General features: G+C 39.4%; 1 protein-coding gene across 4 annotated transcripts in view; it reads right to left on the reverse strand.

Annotated features, from left to right (window-relative positions):
* Positions 1–1,353: 1,353 nt before the first annotated feature.
* The window catches only part of CDON (cell adhesion associated, oncogene regulated), a 157,481-nt gene continuing 141,102 nt past the window's right edge, over positions 1,354–17,732 (reverse strand). For all 4 annotated transcript variants that reach the window (XM_061593447.1, XM_061593446.1, XM_061593448.1 and 1 more), the window contains 4 exons: positions 17,274–17,560; positions 12,382–12,461; positions 6,981–7,234; positions 1,354–6,453 (listed from right to left, as the gene is read on the reverse strand). In XM_061593447.1, the coding sequence (XP_061449431.1) occupies positions 6,290–6,453; positions 6,981–7,234; positions 12,382–12,461; positions 17,274–17,560 (785 nt within the window). In that variant the 3' untranslated portion in view covers positions 1,354–6,289. The remainder of the gene's footprint in view (positions 6,454–6,980; positions 7,235–12,381; positions 12,462–17,273; positions 17,561–17,732) is intronic.

A 17,732-nucleotide genomic window follows, 5' to 3' on the forward strand; every position in this document is an offset into this window, starting at 1 on the left:
ACATTTGCCACAGCATCTGATTGTCCTGATGCGCACCCTATACTTTGGACAAGAGGCTACTGTAAGGACAGAATATGGAGAAACCGATTGGTTCCCAATAGAAAATGATGTGAGACAGTGGTGTATTTTATCACCGTTTGTTTAATCTGTACGCAGAACATATCATACTGAAAGCAGGATTTGACCAAAATGAAGGTAGTGTGAAAAGTGGAGGAAGAAATATCAATAATTTAAGTAATGATTTGAAAAGAATGCTGATGAAAGTTAAAGACGAAAGCACAAAAGCAGGACTATAGCTCAACGTCAAAAAACTAAAGTAATAGAAGATTTACGTAACTTTAAAGTTGGCAATGAGGAAATTGAACTTGTCAAGGATTATCAATACCTCGGCACAGTCATTAACCAAAATGGAGACAATAGTCAAGAAATCAGGAGGCTAGGACTGGGGAGAGAACTAGAAAAGGTCCTCAAATGCAAAGATGTATCACTGAACACTAAAGTTAGGATCATTCAGACCATGGCATTCCCAATCTCTATGTATGCATGTGAAAGTTGGACAGTGAAAAAAGCGGATCAGAGAAAAATCAACTCATTTGAAATGTGGTGTTGGAGGAGAGCTTTGCTCATATCATGGACTGCGATAAAGACAAATAATTGGGTGTTAGTACAAATTAAACCAGAACTGTCACTAGAAGCTACAATGATGAAACTGAGGTTATACTTTGGACACATAATCAGAAAACCTGATTCACTAGAAAAGACAATAATGCTGGGCAAAACAGAAGGGAGTAGAAAAAGAGGAAGGCCAAACGAGATGGATTGATTCCATAAAGGAAGCCACAGACCTGAACTTACAAGATCTGAACAGGGTGGTTCATGACAGATGCTCTTGGAGGTCACTGATTGGAGGTTGCCATAAGTCGTAATCGACTAGAAGGCACATAATGAGGGTGTAGTTCAAAACTTCTGGAGGGCATCAGGTTGAGGAAGGCTGCCCTAGCATAACCATTTCAGTAGTGTCTATGTCAAACAGTGGAGCTGGGAGGGCACCACTGAAAAGGCCCTGAAAATGTCCCCATTTGCCCAAGGAAAACACTTAGTGTACCAACCACACATTCCATTTTATGGCATGCAGGTGTGTTTTAATGTGTGTGTGCTGGTAAATTTTTCTTAAAGGTATTAATGAAGCAATGTTAAGCAGTAACTTACTAGACACAGAACTTGGAAACAGTAATTCTGGAGAATTGTTTCAAATTTTGGAGACTTCAACACTAGACAGCAGTAGTAATGATTACACCACACATTAGACCAAAGCAGCAGCATTCTCTTTAATATTAAAAAGGAATATCCTGCCAGAACCTACATCATTTAAACATATGTACAATTTTTTTTAAAAAAGAATATTACAACTTTTAAATGAAAATATAGTGTATTTTTTCTATATGATACAAAAGACATGCATCTTTAAAATCATTTATTTGCAAAGGAACAAAAGTACAAATATGAGAACACCTGCTTAGACAGCAATATTTTATTTAACCAAGTTACTTTTCAGAGAGCAATGGAAGAGACTTTTTATACTTAAGACCAACCTTCTCCAACCTGGTGCCGTTCAGGTGTTGCTGGACTCCATCAGCCCCAATCAGCATGAACAATGGTTAGGGATTGTGGGAGTTGTGGTCCAGCCACATATGGAGGGCACAAAGTTGGGGAATGCTGCATAAGACATTTAAGACACATACCATCAGGAAAGCTGTTCAAGGAAAATCTTGTCAAAGCTCAAGAGGTTACTACAATTTGCACCCTGCTCCTGGACACCTTATGTGGAAGTAAGTCACACAGATTTCAGTGGGACATGCTTGCCAATGTTGTGTTTAGGATGAGAATTAATTCTGGTGACCCTCTGAGATATAAGGAAGCCTGCACCTATGACTTAGAACTGATCGACCTACATACCCACTAGTGCCATGCATAACATGGATAACGGCTGTATAATCATAAATAGCTGTGTCGGTTCATGTCTTTCTTAAATTATCAAAAGTCCTTCTAATGAGTCAAAGACCTTAAGGATGGAGAATATCAAATCTATCTCAGGCAAAAGTTCTGCAGTTAATTTTTTTTCCTGCTTTAGTTGCTGTTAACATAATTTGTTTCTCCTTTTCACAAGAACACACGCAGCATATGCCAAACAACTGATGAAAGACATGCAGCACTTACTTTGCTAAAGTAATATATTCTGATAGTGAATTTTGTAAATGAGAAATAATCAGGGGAAATCTACTAAGCACTAAGATACCATGAGAATGAATTTATGTTTAGACTGCTACTTGCTTATCTGCTTCCAAAGCTATGTAAACATAAGGACTAGAAACATTAAGAAGCTAGTATTCTAGAGGTTTTAAATAAGATGCCATAAGTCTCATGAAAGTGCTTTGAGAACATTTAAAAAGTCTGACAAAAGAATTGTGTTTAGTGAATTTGAAACGGCAGTGACAGCTTAATTGGATAGCAAGTTGGAAGGCACAATATTATTCGTTAGGGCAAGCAAAAACAAGATTTTCCTACAGTTTCCTGACCAGAAGTCACCAGTCAGAACCTGACAGGGGGAACTGAATGAGCACTTAGAGAAACTTGGTCACCTGTATATGCTTTGTAAGGTTCATAATTACACATCTGTGATTGGGGGGGAACGCATGATCCCCCCTAAAATATAAAGGCAATATATATATATTATAAATAAAATACAAAGGAAAAAACCCAGGGAAAAACACTTAAAACAGTGTCACACAATATAAATAAAGCAATCCTTGATGAGATTTTGCTACTATAACAGATTACGGACTCTTTTCCAGCCTCCAAATATGACTCAACCATTTCAAAATCTAAAGGCTCATGTTACCTGCCTGGGCTCTCCTAAATCAAAAGTGGCTTCTGTGATGTTCCTGCTTATAGTGTAAATATGGTAAGTGCTGTTTATATAGAAGACATATGGTAAGTGGAGCGAAAGAGGAGGGGGGAGTACATGAGCAGTAGAATGCTGGATGATTGGCTGAGCGTTTGAATGGCTGGGAGTATAAATGGAAGAATGACAGTTGAATCTGGGTGGATGTGGGGAGTGTGGAGAAAGAGGTGTTTGAGGGTGGAGGTCAGGAGTGTGGAGAAAGAGGGAGTTGGAGTTCTGATTAATAATAAGTCAAGTACAAAACAGGAATAGATGAAACCATACGCTTGTGAAACATTCTAAAACTAATCCTGTTATTTCTGATATTTAATAAATACTTATTTGGTTTACTAAAGGCCTGATCCTTGGCTGGGGGATATACAGACCAGAAGGGAGGGCAAGGTAATTACCAAGGCTGAACAGAAACAGTATCTAACGGTGGCAGCGGTAAAGGGAGGAATAATAACAACTGAAGTATCCAGAGCAACCCAGAGTTGTATGCGTTATCTATAAAGATACAAGGGGGTTGGGAACAGCATAAGCACGCAGTCACGAAAGTAACCAGCTAGAGAGAGACTCAGGCAAAGTCTCTGGGAGTATTGGTTATAGGACGTGACTGGTGGTGCTGCCTAGCAGGGGGATCTAGTGAGATCTGTGCTAGAGCGGAGTGAGAAACCATATAAAGGACGGTCCGGACTCGTGGTATCCCTGGTGGTGCCTAGTGAAAGGCAGTAGCCACAAGCAGGTGGGAACCTGACAGGGAGAACCAGGGAAGGATGCCACAGCTTCGAACAACAAAAAGGGTGCCAGAATCTTACACTCCCATATCAAAGTATTTTGACATTCTTGCTTTCTCACAAGGCATCTAATTTGTGTCCAAACCAGCTGGGACATTACACCCACCAAGTCACACTAATGTACTAGCATGATTCCCACTCTAAGGATTTGAAAAGCAATTCCTTGGAAATCTCCAGCCATTGTCGAGTTAAGTTTGGAGATAAATAGGCAGCAGAGACCTTGTGTAGGTCTCACCATCAGTCAAATCACGTCTTGTTCCAATGTCCTACAAAAAAGGGTTCTTGCATAGTAACCTAGATAAGGGCTGCAAATTCTCATTAGGGAGCATTATTTATAATATTATATAATATACATAATATATTATATAAAATAATCACACACTATATACACACACAGCATTTGACATTTGCTGCAACAGATATAAAAATACAGAGACTGTTTTTATCACACACACACAAATGTTCCTCAATGTGGTACATTGCACTTGTGAGCACCACCTCCTCTCTTCTGTTGGAGCTTACAATTTCTATTAGGGCATCTTGGCCCTTTCCTCTAACCCCAACCCTCTTCAAATGGGGCATTTCTAGTTCCTGGCTCCAGCTAGGAAACCAATTCATATTGCCATGGGGCAAGTGTAAATAAAAATTATGTGCCTCTGATTCCTGGAGAAGGTGTTTTACACGTCTATATTTGTTTTATTTATGCTGGTTGAAACTGGGAGAAAGGGAAATATGCAGTTAGCCTTGTGACATACACATTGCACCCTAAGCTGTTTCTGAGGCATGGACAGTTTTCTTAAAGATACATATAGAGCAACTGTATAACTTGGCTACAAGTGTGACACCACACTTTAACAGCACTGAATGCAGCTGAGTGTAGTAGGTTGTTTTGTATTCCAAAGCAGTGAAACAGGGATGTTAAAACATTTTGCACCATGTCAGCCCTGACTTGCCCTGCTTTTACGCTCACCAAGTTCCATGAAGGTATTAAAATACAGTATAATCATAATTATCTTTGGGAAGGCCTAAGGCAAATGGCTTGAGCCTGAACCTGGTATGCCAATTGAACAAAATGCTGTGATAACACATTTCATTAGAGGACTTAAAATCTAAACTCGATTGTATAGTACTCATACTCCAGTGTATTTATAAAGCAGGCAAGCTGAACCCTTTTCTGGACCAACTTCTGGCAAAGTGCGCAAGCTTTTGCTTTACACATGTAGGATGAGTCCGTACCACCCGTTTCATAGAAAGCATTGCTGAACACAGATACAGTACCAATATCTGGTGCACTCTGCACGTCTCAAACCTGTCTCTGAATACTTCTCCATGTTGTGAAAATGAGGAGTTACAAAGGCATTAACTTTCTTGGGTTTAGTCTGCAGAAATACTCTCAACCTCCTCCATTTTGGTAACGCTCCTGTTTCCCTCTATAAGCGTGTTCTTTTGTTTGTTTAAAGTTGACCGTATGTATGAACTTATTTACCTTTAAAGCAAACCCCTGAAACAGATATCTTATTTCCTATGAGTGGGATAAGAGGAGCCATTTCCAATCCAGCACAATTTTGGCTGCTTTCCTACATCAGACACATCAAATTCTCCTCCCCATCATTTTTTTTAAAAAACACAGCATTCTATTGAGTCTTTTAAAAAAGTTAAAGCAACCCGAGGAACAAGATTGTCCCATGCATTTCCCTTGATGCACAGGATACATCATGGGAAAGTCAGGAGACAAATCAAAATGTTTTGGAATGAAAAACAAGTGACATTGGTGTAAAAAACTCAGTTCTTCCACCCAGCAGTAAGGGCTATATATAATTTGGCCGACAACAGTTAGTTCAGTATGATTACATTGTCCATTTTGTATCTCTTGCTATCTGGAACTAGCATGGCAAGAGCTTCACACTTCAACTACTACATACACCTTAATGAGCCTCACTGCAGGCCTGCCATTTGTCAAAAAGTTTTCACTAGCACCGACTGAGAACCATTTGGCATTCAGCATAAGCACAGATTGATACGCTTCCATTGCAAGTTCAATGGTTTCATTTTCAGGTTGTTAGAATTAGGTGATGACTATTTCACTGATATATTGTAACAGTTAAAACTATTTGAAATTTCATAGCCAATAGTTCAATTTGTTCTGCTTCCATTTGCACTAGACCTTCCTCTGGCATTATGTCCTCAAATGTAAATTATGAGCTTCAGGCCAACTTGGATCTGAACCATTCCAATAAGCGTGTTTGCTAACTGTTTATACTAAACTGCAATACTACTTTCCCCAATGTCCATGGAAGACATTCTAATGTTTCCCAACATTACAAGATACCTTCAGATAGTCACAATGGCTTCATGCTGGAAGGGATGGGAAGAAATTTCTCAAGACATAAATAAAATATAAAGGCAAAAGGCTTTTAAAACATACATTCATAGGACACTACACCAAAAATAAATAGCGATTTTATAATTAACATCCTGTTGTCAGTCCCTTTCAGCGACTCTGCTGTGCAGTTACTGGCTTTAAATTGGGGAAGAGAGGGAGGTCCCTTCCTTAAGTCTCTTGTATTTGGAGCTGTCGAAGACCCCCCAAACTGTCCAATGTAACACCATTTGAAATCCGTTCTGTCTTTTCATTACAGTCTTTTGAAAGAGGCTGAAGAATAAGGGGACTCCAGCTCAACATGTGATTGGATGTTTCCAAATGCTCACTGTTATCTGCAAATAAGACACAGCTATTATCAATCACTTGTCTACTGGCAACCCCAAACACCATCAAAATCTTCAGTGCAAGCTCCAACAAGCTGAGAAGCACGACTAACATTTCATGAATCATCAACATTCCTCCCTCTCCAGCCAACTTTCCTGCAGCTCTTCAGCCCAAATATCAAGTCTGTTTAATCTTAGTTGCTGAAATGTAAGATCACAGCCGAAGGTGGTCCTGGCAGAAGCTTAAATAAATTAGCACAGTGATTAAAATAATTTAGTCACCACAAATAATCAGAGTAGAGTATTGGATGAAATCCATTAAAAAAAAAAACGTTAAGAAAACTTTAAAGTTTAAGGAAGTACCTGGAAGGCACTGGAGCACCAGTTTCCATAAAATGCACAGGGAACCACAACATGATTTAAGTATTAATCTCAGCCTAACTTTGATTTCTGTGTTAAGTTGTTTTGGTTGTAAATAAACAGCAATTGCCTCAGAGCCAACTATATTTTTCCATTGTCCCAAACTGCTGGCATACCTTCCATACAATCTGTGCTGAGCGGATTCACATTTTCTTGACAACAAGAGTCCCGAGGAGATGGGGACTCCACTTTCTCCTTGCCATTTTCTTCTGTCTCTATGTTGCATCCAGGGACTGTGGATGCTAAGCACATAGCAACCATCACATGATTCAATGGTTTCATTTCTAAGCTGTCCTGCTGATAAGGTGCTACAATGGGCATCACAGGTACAGTGTTGGTGCCAAAAGTGCCACTGGTTTTAGTGAAACACCTACAAAAATTAGAACAAAATTCATGGAAAATGGAACACTATAAAGGGAAAATGTTACCTAACCACACAAAAGAGAGTTGTTGTTTTTTTAAAGAAAAAAAATTATCTTGTTAAGTGCTGTCTTACACATTTTTACTGGGACATCTTTGGAAATACAACAAAAAGAGCTTCAATATCAATTTGCTCTCTGAATTGGTAACTTGACCCCTGTTAAAGTACTTCTGATAGAGTGATTACATTCAATATTGGATTCTTCACCATTTGTAAACCTAGAAAGTGAGAACATGCTTTCTGAGTCTTCCCAGAAAGAATCTTTGATAATTCCCTCTCATTCTGGATTGTGAAAGACTAGTCAAGCAGGGAAGGAAGTCAATTCCTTATAGCTGAATCTACTTAGCCTTTTAACAACAAAAAAGGCAGCTTACAGCTAAAATCCTTTGTAGACATGCCCAGCACTAATCCAAAGTGTTGGGAAACTGCCAGTGCTATAAATGTTTGTAGCTGGAGAACCCGCTTCCAAGGACACTGAGGTGGTTATCAACTTGTTTTTTCAACATTCACAATAAATGCTAACAAGCACTTACTATATTATTTGCAATTAAACAAATTTAGTGAAAAACCACAACACACCCATATCTATTTAGGGCAGACACATTGAACTGAAGATCTGTGTCACAAAGCATGTGAATTATAAAGAATGTGCCCCTTAAACTATGATGAAAAGTGAATGGTATGAACAGCAGAAATATTTTGTCATTTTGACACTATACTTCAGCCTCTCACATATATAAATGTTTATACTGATTTTCATAATGAAGCTCATTCTTGCTACTGGGTTTATTATGAGAATGCCTGGTGGCAGCTTAAAAATAAGTTATGAGAATGTGAAACAAAGCATAGAAAATACTCTTCCACCAAGTGGGGGAACTACTAGTATATACAGAATTTGTTCACTTTTCATTGACTATGGTTTGGTTGCTCTCCATAATCATCTCATAGGAAGGAGATAATTAACATGAAGCTCTGCCTTAAATTATTCCTTGGCAACCACACCATTTATTTGCAATGACTGTCAAAATACATCCTAAAGCTACATAATATTTAGCTTTACAGAATGAAAGCTTATTATGTGGAACTTTCTTTAGCTACAGAAGCAGGACCATAATTAGAAATGCTTTGTTATTTATACTGTGGCAACAACGTACTTGGCACTTTCTAGAAGCAACCAAAAACATTCCCCTGCCATGAGCAGCTTACAATCTAAATTTTGGCAGCTGTAGAGACAATGGAGGAATGGGAGGGATAGTAGAGGCAAAGATTAAAAGGGATGGATGTGAGCAGATGGAAACACACACACACACACACACACACACACACACACAGAGACAAAGAGGGGCTGTGTTTTGGCTGGTGATCAAAATTAAGAGATTAGGCCACAGGATTCACAGAAGAGGCGAGTTCTGAGGATGAATGTGAATGGAGAGAGAAAACAGTGGATAAAATTCATTATACATATGGAATGCTCATATGGGCAAATACAACACAACCTGCAAGCTTCTTTGTAGGAAATACCAAATGAGTCACAAGATAGCAACCCATCCTCTTTAAACTTTTCAGGCTCCCTTAACCCTTCTTCAAACCTGCTGTTGTATGTTTTTAGTTTTATTATTGGTATGTTATTATGTTTTTATTTATGATTGTAAGATGCTTTGTGGGACAGGTGTTTTTTATAAATCCTTCTGCATGTGTAAACCTAGTCTAGGAATATTTCCGGAGGGTATCTGGGCTCAGGCTACAATGGAACTCTAGAAGGGAGTTCCACATCTGTGGAGCAACAACTAAGAACCTGTTTATATGCCTTTGCTCTTCCAATAGGTTAGTCAAAGCATTGGTTTCCAAATGTATACTTAAAATACATTATCAACACAATTGTAGCTTCAGCCCTACCTGAGTCAACAGTTCCTTTGCATATCACAAAGATCCCTTTCTTTATTTTCCCATCCACATATAAGTGCATAAGGCACGCAGTGGTCACACAATAATAGCGAAAATCACTCTCCCTATTTTTAACAATGTTAAAAGATCTGCCTGACTTTTGGTAGTCAGGTTGGAACTACTCTGTTTTGTCTTTAGATTAGATTTGATCTGGAAAGATAGCACATTGATTTCAAATTGCAAGCCACACTGAGATGATGGAACGCTAGGGGCTAGAATTTTTTTTTTAAAAAAACCATTTATGTTGTGTGCATCTAAAGTAACCAACATCCAAATACTTGAACGACTCAAGACACAGGCAACTACAAGTAGGGATTGTGCAATCCTGGGACCGCAGTTGTATCAGTCTTCAATATGGAAAGCTAAGATGACTGAACTGCATGAATACCAAGAAAAACTGACAATACAGAACTGTTACACAGTTCTGCAGTACAATGATCTATTTTAGAAGCTGTGCTTACTTAAGTTGACAGCAAAGAAATTAAGAGTGGCTCAAGCTTCAGCCATTTAATTTCCACTTATTTTATATTGAGGGGCAAGAAGCCGGCTATATTCTGGAACAAACTTACAAGTGTTTGCATGAGGGAAACGTTTCCCCCTTACTGCACAAGCCAATAAGCTCAAAATATACAGTCAACACAAGGAGTTCTTTTTATAATCTGCAATACTCCAGGTTTATTTTTCAAGAAGCCTTTTAAGTTGAGAGCTATCCCAGTCTGTGTTTGTGTCAGAATTGCTTAATATGTTTTTTTAATAATGTTTTTAACCCTTTTTAAAAAAAGTTTTGAAAATGTTTTTAACGCTTTGTCTTGATGTATTTTAAGATTTGTTTTTATGATGTTTTAAAGTGTTTTTAGTGCCTTGATTGCTGCCCTGGGCTCCTGTTGGGAGGAAGGGCGGGATACAAATTAAATAAATAAATAATATTTTAAAAAGTCTAACTAGTAAAACATTAGCACTAATCCACAAACATTGAATTTGTTTGATCTAAGAGTCCAGAAGGGTCAGCTGTGTGCAAAGTAAGACTAATTAGCCCTAGTAGTCATCCTGCAGGACTAAAGAGATGTTGGCTGAACTTCAACCCCATACATGGAGAAGTCCCAGTCTTACTGCAATGCGTCCCAAAGAGCAAAACCTACAAGCTGAGAGTCTCACTGGAGCAGCCTTTGATGCACCTGTAAGAGCTGCAGTTGAAAAATCCATATGCATGTGCACAGATGCTTGGGGGCACACATGGGACACTGATTCTCTGACTGGCTATTGTAGTCATTTTACAAACTTGTAGGTGAAGGAGGGAGAGAAGGTTTGGCACCTTTTATAAGAGAGTAAAGTGGAAATATCTAACAATGATCATATTATACCCAATATACTGCTTGAATTATGTTTGCTCCCTTCTAGTTCTACCCAAGTACCCAGATTCTTTCTGTAAACGTGAAATGCTTCAGTTCCACAGCTGCACAGAAGTCATTCCACATAATAATGTTTACAAGAGCCAACAGGCCAAATGAAGCTGCCCATCTTTGGTCCAAGAACAGGCCACAAGTTTGGACATGTCTTACTGCTTAGCACTGGATAACTGTGGCCACCTTTCCAGTCTTGATAACTGTTTCTGTGCTCTCCCTGACACTGCATCTAGTAAGGCCAAATTATGCTGTTCCAGTATGCCCTGCAAAGTATACAACTGAGCACAACATACCTGCCACCATCAACAAATATTTTCCCAAGGCTACATTGTTAGCATACAGGGGAGTATTACATAGAGTAAGGAATTGTTTATTTCATGATGAAATTTGAATTATTTCAAGGCACATGGCCTTTCGATGTCCTTATAGGACTCTTCCAACTCTACTAGTCTATGATTCTAAAGCAAAGATATTAACATTAATCAAAATGTTAATTCAGACAAAACTTTGTGGCAGTGGAGAGATTTCATGTAGATTTCTGGTAATAACAAAGCCTTGAAGTGTTTAATATCTAGTTGCCACCTAGTGTCACAGAGAAATGGTCTCACTAAGTATAAGTCACTGCTTCCCTGCAGAAGAAAACAGCTCTGTTTCAAACTCATCACCTTTTAGGCTAGAAGTTTCTTGAACTGTGCAGTGACAGACGTTGAAGGGGCAATTTCATTATCCTCAAAGAGGCTATTCCTTTATCTGATCCTACATTTTTAAACACTAGATGTGGTTCGTAACCTGCCATTGAGCTGAAATTCTCATTGAGCAGAAGCGTTCACAAGTACCTCAAAGGAAGATGCAGATGGCATGTTTGGGGAGGTACTCAGCTCGCCTTTCTGCATGCTTGGCCTTTTGTTACAAGGGTAAGAGGCCTGTTAAACCTTTCCATACCCCCCTCCCCAAACAAATCACCTTCTGTACTTCAAAACTCTATCAATGCAGTATTCACATTTTGCAACTGGAAGCACACAAATTGAACAGACGACTGACATTTCATCTGCCTGTTCTGTTCTGCTGCACAGAGCTTGGAGGCTTTTGGGCTTATTTTGGAGCCTCATTTTATTTTTAAGTCAATGTACAAGAAAAGGAGGAAAGCAGATTTTACCTACTCGTCTAATTGCATACCCATGCAATACCATACAGAGGGAAGAAAACTGACAGGTGCTGTTAGATGGGGGAAAGACAGAAGAGAAGGGATGATGACAGCACTGTGCCTCTTGCTTCAAGAACAGCACAAACTAAGCTAGGAGGATTCAGAGAGAAGTTTCTCTGATTGATGATATTCACCCTTTGTTTTGTAGGTTTGATTCACACTTTAAAAGCCCAGTGGTATAAATAACCACCATACAGTGGTTGTGAAGATAAACCTAGAGAATTGCAATGGCAAGATAAGGGAAAACAGATCAGTAGATTTTTATCCTGAGGTGCTAGCACCAGATTGTACCTGGTTCTGGATGACAGGTATTCAGGAAATTGAAGGAAGCTACAGTTAAAGTGACACGTCTTAGCATGCTTACTTCCAGAAAGCATATAGCACCTTTTATAAATCAAACTAGAACGGTCTTTATGTGAAGGTCCGGAATAATAAGCAGCCTCCATTTAAAAGCCACTCAAATATACAGTTGTAGTAAGTAACTGGAGGAGACTGAAAGCCCAAGACCCAATGCTCCTTTTGTTCTTTCTTCTCTGGTTTATTACCTGTTATTGTTCCGACAGTTCCGGCAGTTTGCACATTCTGAAGGGTCCACCTGAGGCACTGCTGTGTATACTCCACCACCCTGGATAAATTTGGGGGGGGGGGAGAAACACAATAAAAAATCAGAGTAAATTCAAACCATTAAAATGTCATCTGTTTCTAGACAACAAAAGATCTGATTCCAGTTAGTTAGTAATTCCAGTTAGTTAGTAATTCCAGTTAGTTAGTAATGAAGGCTGCCATTCATCTGGAAGGCAGGGCACATAGCATTACAAAACTTCTGTTTTGCAAAACAGAAGCTTCAGCACGCGCACAAGAGCAAAAAAACAAACAGATGTACTTTGGCCATGTATGTAGTTGGCTCCGTTTTCATCCTGAAGTGCCCAGATCCAAGTTAACAAAACTGAAAATGCTCAAGCACACTGATGAGAAATGGAAGTAAATTCCTCTTTATTAGAGAATTTTGTCTGTCTGTGGCGACAAGATGCGTATGTGGCTGGTACAATGGAGGCATCTGACCCATTTTGTTGCAATAAATCTGATTTGATCACCTTAGTTTTGAAATGTTATATATTTTTACAGATGCAATAATTTATGAGCCAAGAGTGATTTGGAGATCTGAGGGGGTGAGAGGGATTTTGAACTGTTGGTTTTGGCTACAGAATCCTTTATAAATACGAATGCTTAGATTAACACATACCTCACTGCTGAATACGAGGCAGATGCAGGTATGAGGAATATTTGAAAATGGGGCAGTACAGGTGGCAATAAAAGCCTATGTTTTAATTTCTCAAATCAAGACTGTGAAAAGACAGTTTTCAATCCAAGACTCAAACTATATACATTGTATTTTGTGGTGGATAGGCCAAGTACAGCATACACATGACTCTAATTAAACTGAAGAAAATCTATCTCTAAAAATTCAGTATGCAGCCCTTAAAGAATACAAAACATTGACCAAGAAAGGATAAGGCCTCTGCTTTGCATTGTTTTTAAGGGATGTGTTCTGAACTACACATATCAGATTTGGTTGAAGAGATACAATTATTTTTTATTCAGAAGGTAAATGTCAAAGTGAGAATCAGGCCTTAGACAAGCACCTGAAAGAAAACTAGCTAACACCTGCTTTAGGTTTTTGTCCCTGGAATAATCCTATACACACAAAAGACACTTGTTCTGATTAAATTCATAGAGACAGAATCTATCCATACGCTTATGTTTTGATACTTCTAAAATCAGTGTTTGGTTGGCCTTTAAACAGAATGAGTACTTAAGGGTTTAGGAGTGCTGCAAAAAGGAGTAAGAAGGCAAGATTATCTGAAGTGGTAACTCTTGTTTGAGTGGCAAACTGTTTCTCCATTAAATGAAGTGCTTATGCTCAGTTACCAAAAACAAACAAGTCTTACTCAAAACGTCTGAACGTTTTCTTCATTTCCCCAGAAAACAGTCAAATAATTTTGAGCGGGACCAGTGTCAAAAAGGTTTAGCTATTTAGGTAATTAAGATTATTTCTCTTAGAAACAAAACAACTGAACAAATGAATATATTTTCATAACAGAGAGGCCTGATCACAATAAATCTTTCTTAATGACATCAACCCAAGTCTCAAACATTTAGGAAGCAGAGAGACTTATACAGCAGCAGAGCAGGACCCGGGGAAGGAATTCTTTGATTTATTAACCCAAGCTTTTAGCATGCTGTAATGTAATTAAGAGCACTGCTTAAAAGTTAAACTTGAAAGGGGGCTAAGGAAGCAGCCTGATCATAAAGGTATAGGTTCTGGCACAGTTGTCTGTGCAAGTGAAAGAATGCAACACATCCCCAATCATTGTAAGAAAATTTCAAAGTAAAAGAAGTGGGTGGAAGGCTATCTAATGGGTAAGTGCCATTATTACTATGACGTAAAACAATATTCAGAAAGCCTGAGGAATAATTCCACCCAGTCACCTTCACTAGCATTAGATTAACAGACTTGAAGAACAAAAACCTTAAACAATGCAGAATACTACACATTTTCAAATTCCTTCTATCTTGTGCCTACCCTTTATACATCCTCAACCTTACAAGTTCTGAAATAGGTTGGAAGGCCACTGCCACCAAACAAAAAAAGATCAACCAACATCTTTTGCTTCTAAAGCAAAGAATGCAAGTCCTTTCGTAAAATATTCTCAGACACCAACTTAATAGAACAGAATAAAGGGAACAAGACAAAATGATTTCTAAATATAGACAACATTTACTAAATATACCCAGGAGCTAAAATCAATTCCATTTTGTGAAAAAATTAAAAGTCTAGAACAAAATGGGCAATGTTTTCAGAAACAAGGGCCTCATTACAAAGATCCATCAATGAGCTGAAGGTCTGTAGCTAATTCAATTTATGTACAGCTTCTCTGACTGAGCTGGTGGAGACCATCTCGGCTGTGGTATTGGAGGAGCCCAGAATGATAGTGCTGGGTGATTTCAATGTCTATGCTGAGGCTGCCTGTAGTGTTCTGGGTCAGGATTTCATGGCCTCCATGATGACCATAGGGCTGTCTCAAGTTGTCACAGGCCCGATGCATAGGGCAAGGCACACCCCAGTCGCAAATACCTCCTCCTTAGGGAAGGTGATTGAGAGGGTTGTGACGCAGCAATTGCAAGTACTCTTGGATGAAACAGATTATCTTGACCCATTCCAATCTGGATTCAAGCCTGGTTATAGGACTGCATCGGCCTTGGTCGCCCTGATGGATGACCTTTATTGAGAGAAGGACAGGGGGAGCGCAACCCTGTAATTCTTACTTGATCTCTTGGCGGCTTTTGATACTATTGACCATGGAGACACTGTTTTATAGTGGTTCTGATCCTATCTCCAGAGTCATTTACAGAGAATACATTGGGTGATTGTCTTTGTCCCTCTGGCAGTTGTGCTGTGGGGTACCCCAGGGTACCATCTTGTCCCCCATGCTGTTTAACATCTATATGAAGCCCTTGGGAGCGGTCATCAGGAGACTTGGGGTGAGGTGTCAGCACTGCACTGATGATATCCAGCTCTATTTCTCCATAACATATGAATTAGGAAAGGCCGTGCAAGTCCTGAACCACTGCCTGGACTCGGTGGTGGGCTGGATGAGGACCAATAAACTGAGTCTGAATCCTAGCAAGGTGGACATGCTGTGGGTTGGTGGTTCCCGAGTTTGGATAATTGGTCAGTTGCCTGCTTTGGATGGGGTTGTACTCCCTCTGAAAGAGCAGGTCCATAGTCTGGAGGTGCTCCTGAATCCATCTTTGTTGCTAGAGGCCCAGGTGACCTCAGTGGCTAGGAGTGCCTTTTACCAGGTTCAGCTGGTAAGGCAGGTGCAGCCGTTTCAAGACCGGGATAGCCTGACCACTGTTGTCCATGCACTGATAACCTCCAGGCTGGGTAACTGTAATGCAGCTACCCTTGAGGTTGGTCCAGAAGCTGCAGCTGGTGCAAAAGGTGGTGGTGAGACTGCTCACTGGGGCAGGGTATCACCATCAAGTCATCCCACTGCTGAAAGAATTGCACTGGCAACCTATTAGCTATCGGGCTAAGCTCAAGGTTCTAGTTTACAAAGCCCTATATAGCTTGGGACCAGGATACCTGAAAGACTGACTTCTCCCTTATATACCCAATTGATCACTGCACTGTGCAGGTGAGAGCCTCCTGCAGATACCATCTTATCAGGAGGTCCATTCTGCACAACATAGGAAACAGACCTTTAATGTAGTGGCACCTACCCTTTGGAATTCCCTCTCCTTAATTATCAGACAGGCACCATCTCTGTTACCTTTTCGGCACCTTCGGAAGACCTTCCTCTTTTAACAAGCCTTTTTAAGTTGAGACCTTATCCAAGTCTGCGTGTGCAGTGGAATTGCTTTTTAATATGTTTAACCTTTATAAAAAAATGTTTTTAAAGACATTTTGTTTTAATATATTTTAAAGACTGTTTTTATGTTTTAAAGTGTTTTCAGTGCTTTTGTTTGCTACCCTGGGCTCCTACTGGGAGGAAGGGCAGGATATAAATCTAATCAGAGCTTGGAAAAGTTACTTTTTTGAACTACAGCTCCCATCAGCCGAATCCAGTGGCCATGCTAGCTGGGGCTGATGGGAGTTGTAGTTCAAAAAAGTAACTTTTCCAAGCTCTGAATCTAATAAATAATAAATGAAACATATGAGCCTGCTAAACTAGAGTTAATGGATGACACTACAGGCTGGTTTACACATGAATGTTCATACTTGATGACATGAACATATATAATATAAAAATAGGTCACTACAGACATTTTTTTTTTTACATCAACTCAAAAGCAGTACTTTTCAATGGAGTCTGTTCACCCAGTCAGGTTTACATATACATGTACAATACCTTATTCTGAAAAGCTTGGCAAGGTCGAGCTATGAGAAATGAAATACAGCACATTTTATTTGCTTAGTTTGATCCTTTAGCTCACATTTTCAAGCCTCTTTGTAACCATCAGGTTAGCAAACCATTTGTACTGGGTGTTAAACAATGCTGTTTAAGAATGAAAACTCTGACCCCTAGTAAAAACTCATAGGTTATATACAAATAATGGGGTGGGAGCGGGGATGGGGGCTGAGTTTACTAACAAATCCATATATTCAAAATTCAGAATATAAAATCAACTGAGATTTCTTGAGAAGACATTTATGATACATGCTCAGTTCTCTCATAAGGGCCCGAAGACTTCAATTTCAGTAGAGATTACATACTTCTACAAGGTGATATCAGCAACCTGAACTTCAAAAATTATGCTATGAAATTTGAAATATACTTGTTAAGTGGCAAATGGCTCCAATTTCCTAACATTTCATTTCCTAACACCCTTAGTTCAAGAAACAGAGCTCCAATGTCTAGAGCTCACTTACATTTCCTAGGTGATGGGTGTGTTCATATTCCATGTGTGCTCTGGACAGGGAGTTAGTGTGCCCTGGATAAACACCAGTTGCTCCATTCACAACACCATTCATGATTCCATTCGTTCCATTGGGAACCTTGTGATGGAGATGAAGGCAACCATTATTATGGTTTCCATTACTGATAAAGTTTCCATGTATACTCCCATTGATACGACTTGTGCCTGGTAATGTAGTGTATTCAACCATTTGCCCATTGATTTCAGCACGCTGGTAGAGGTAGCCAGGAGGGTCATACTCTGCAACAGCGAGAATCAGGAAAAAAAATCTTAATTGCACGTTTATCATCTGAAAAAGTTGCAGACGAAAGAGGGTCTTGGCTGGCTGTTCATTGTAGAGTTTACACCCCCTAACACTATATCTTAAAACCCTTACAAGACATATTACAATCTGACTGACAGACAGCGGACT

This window comes from Rhineura floridana, chromosome 12, assembly GCF_030035675.1.
Source record: "Rhineura floridana isolate rRhiFlo1 chromosome 12, rRhiFlo1.hap2, whole genome shotgun sequence".
Taxonomy (NCBI): Eukaryota; Metazoa; Chordata; class Lepidosauria; order Squamata; family Rhineuridae; genus Rhineura; species Rhineura floridana.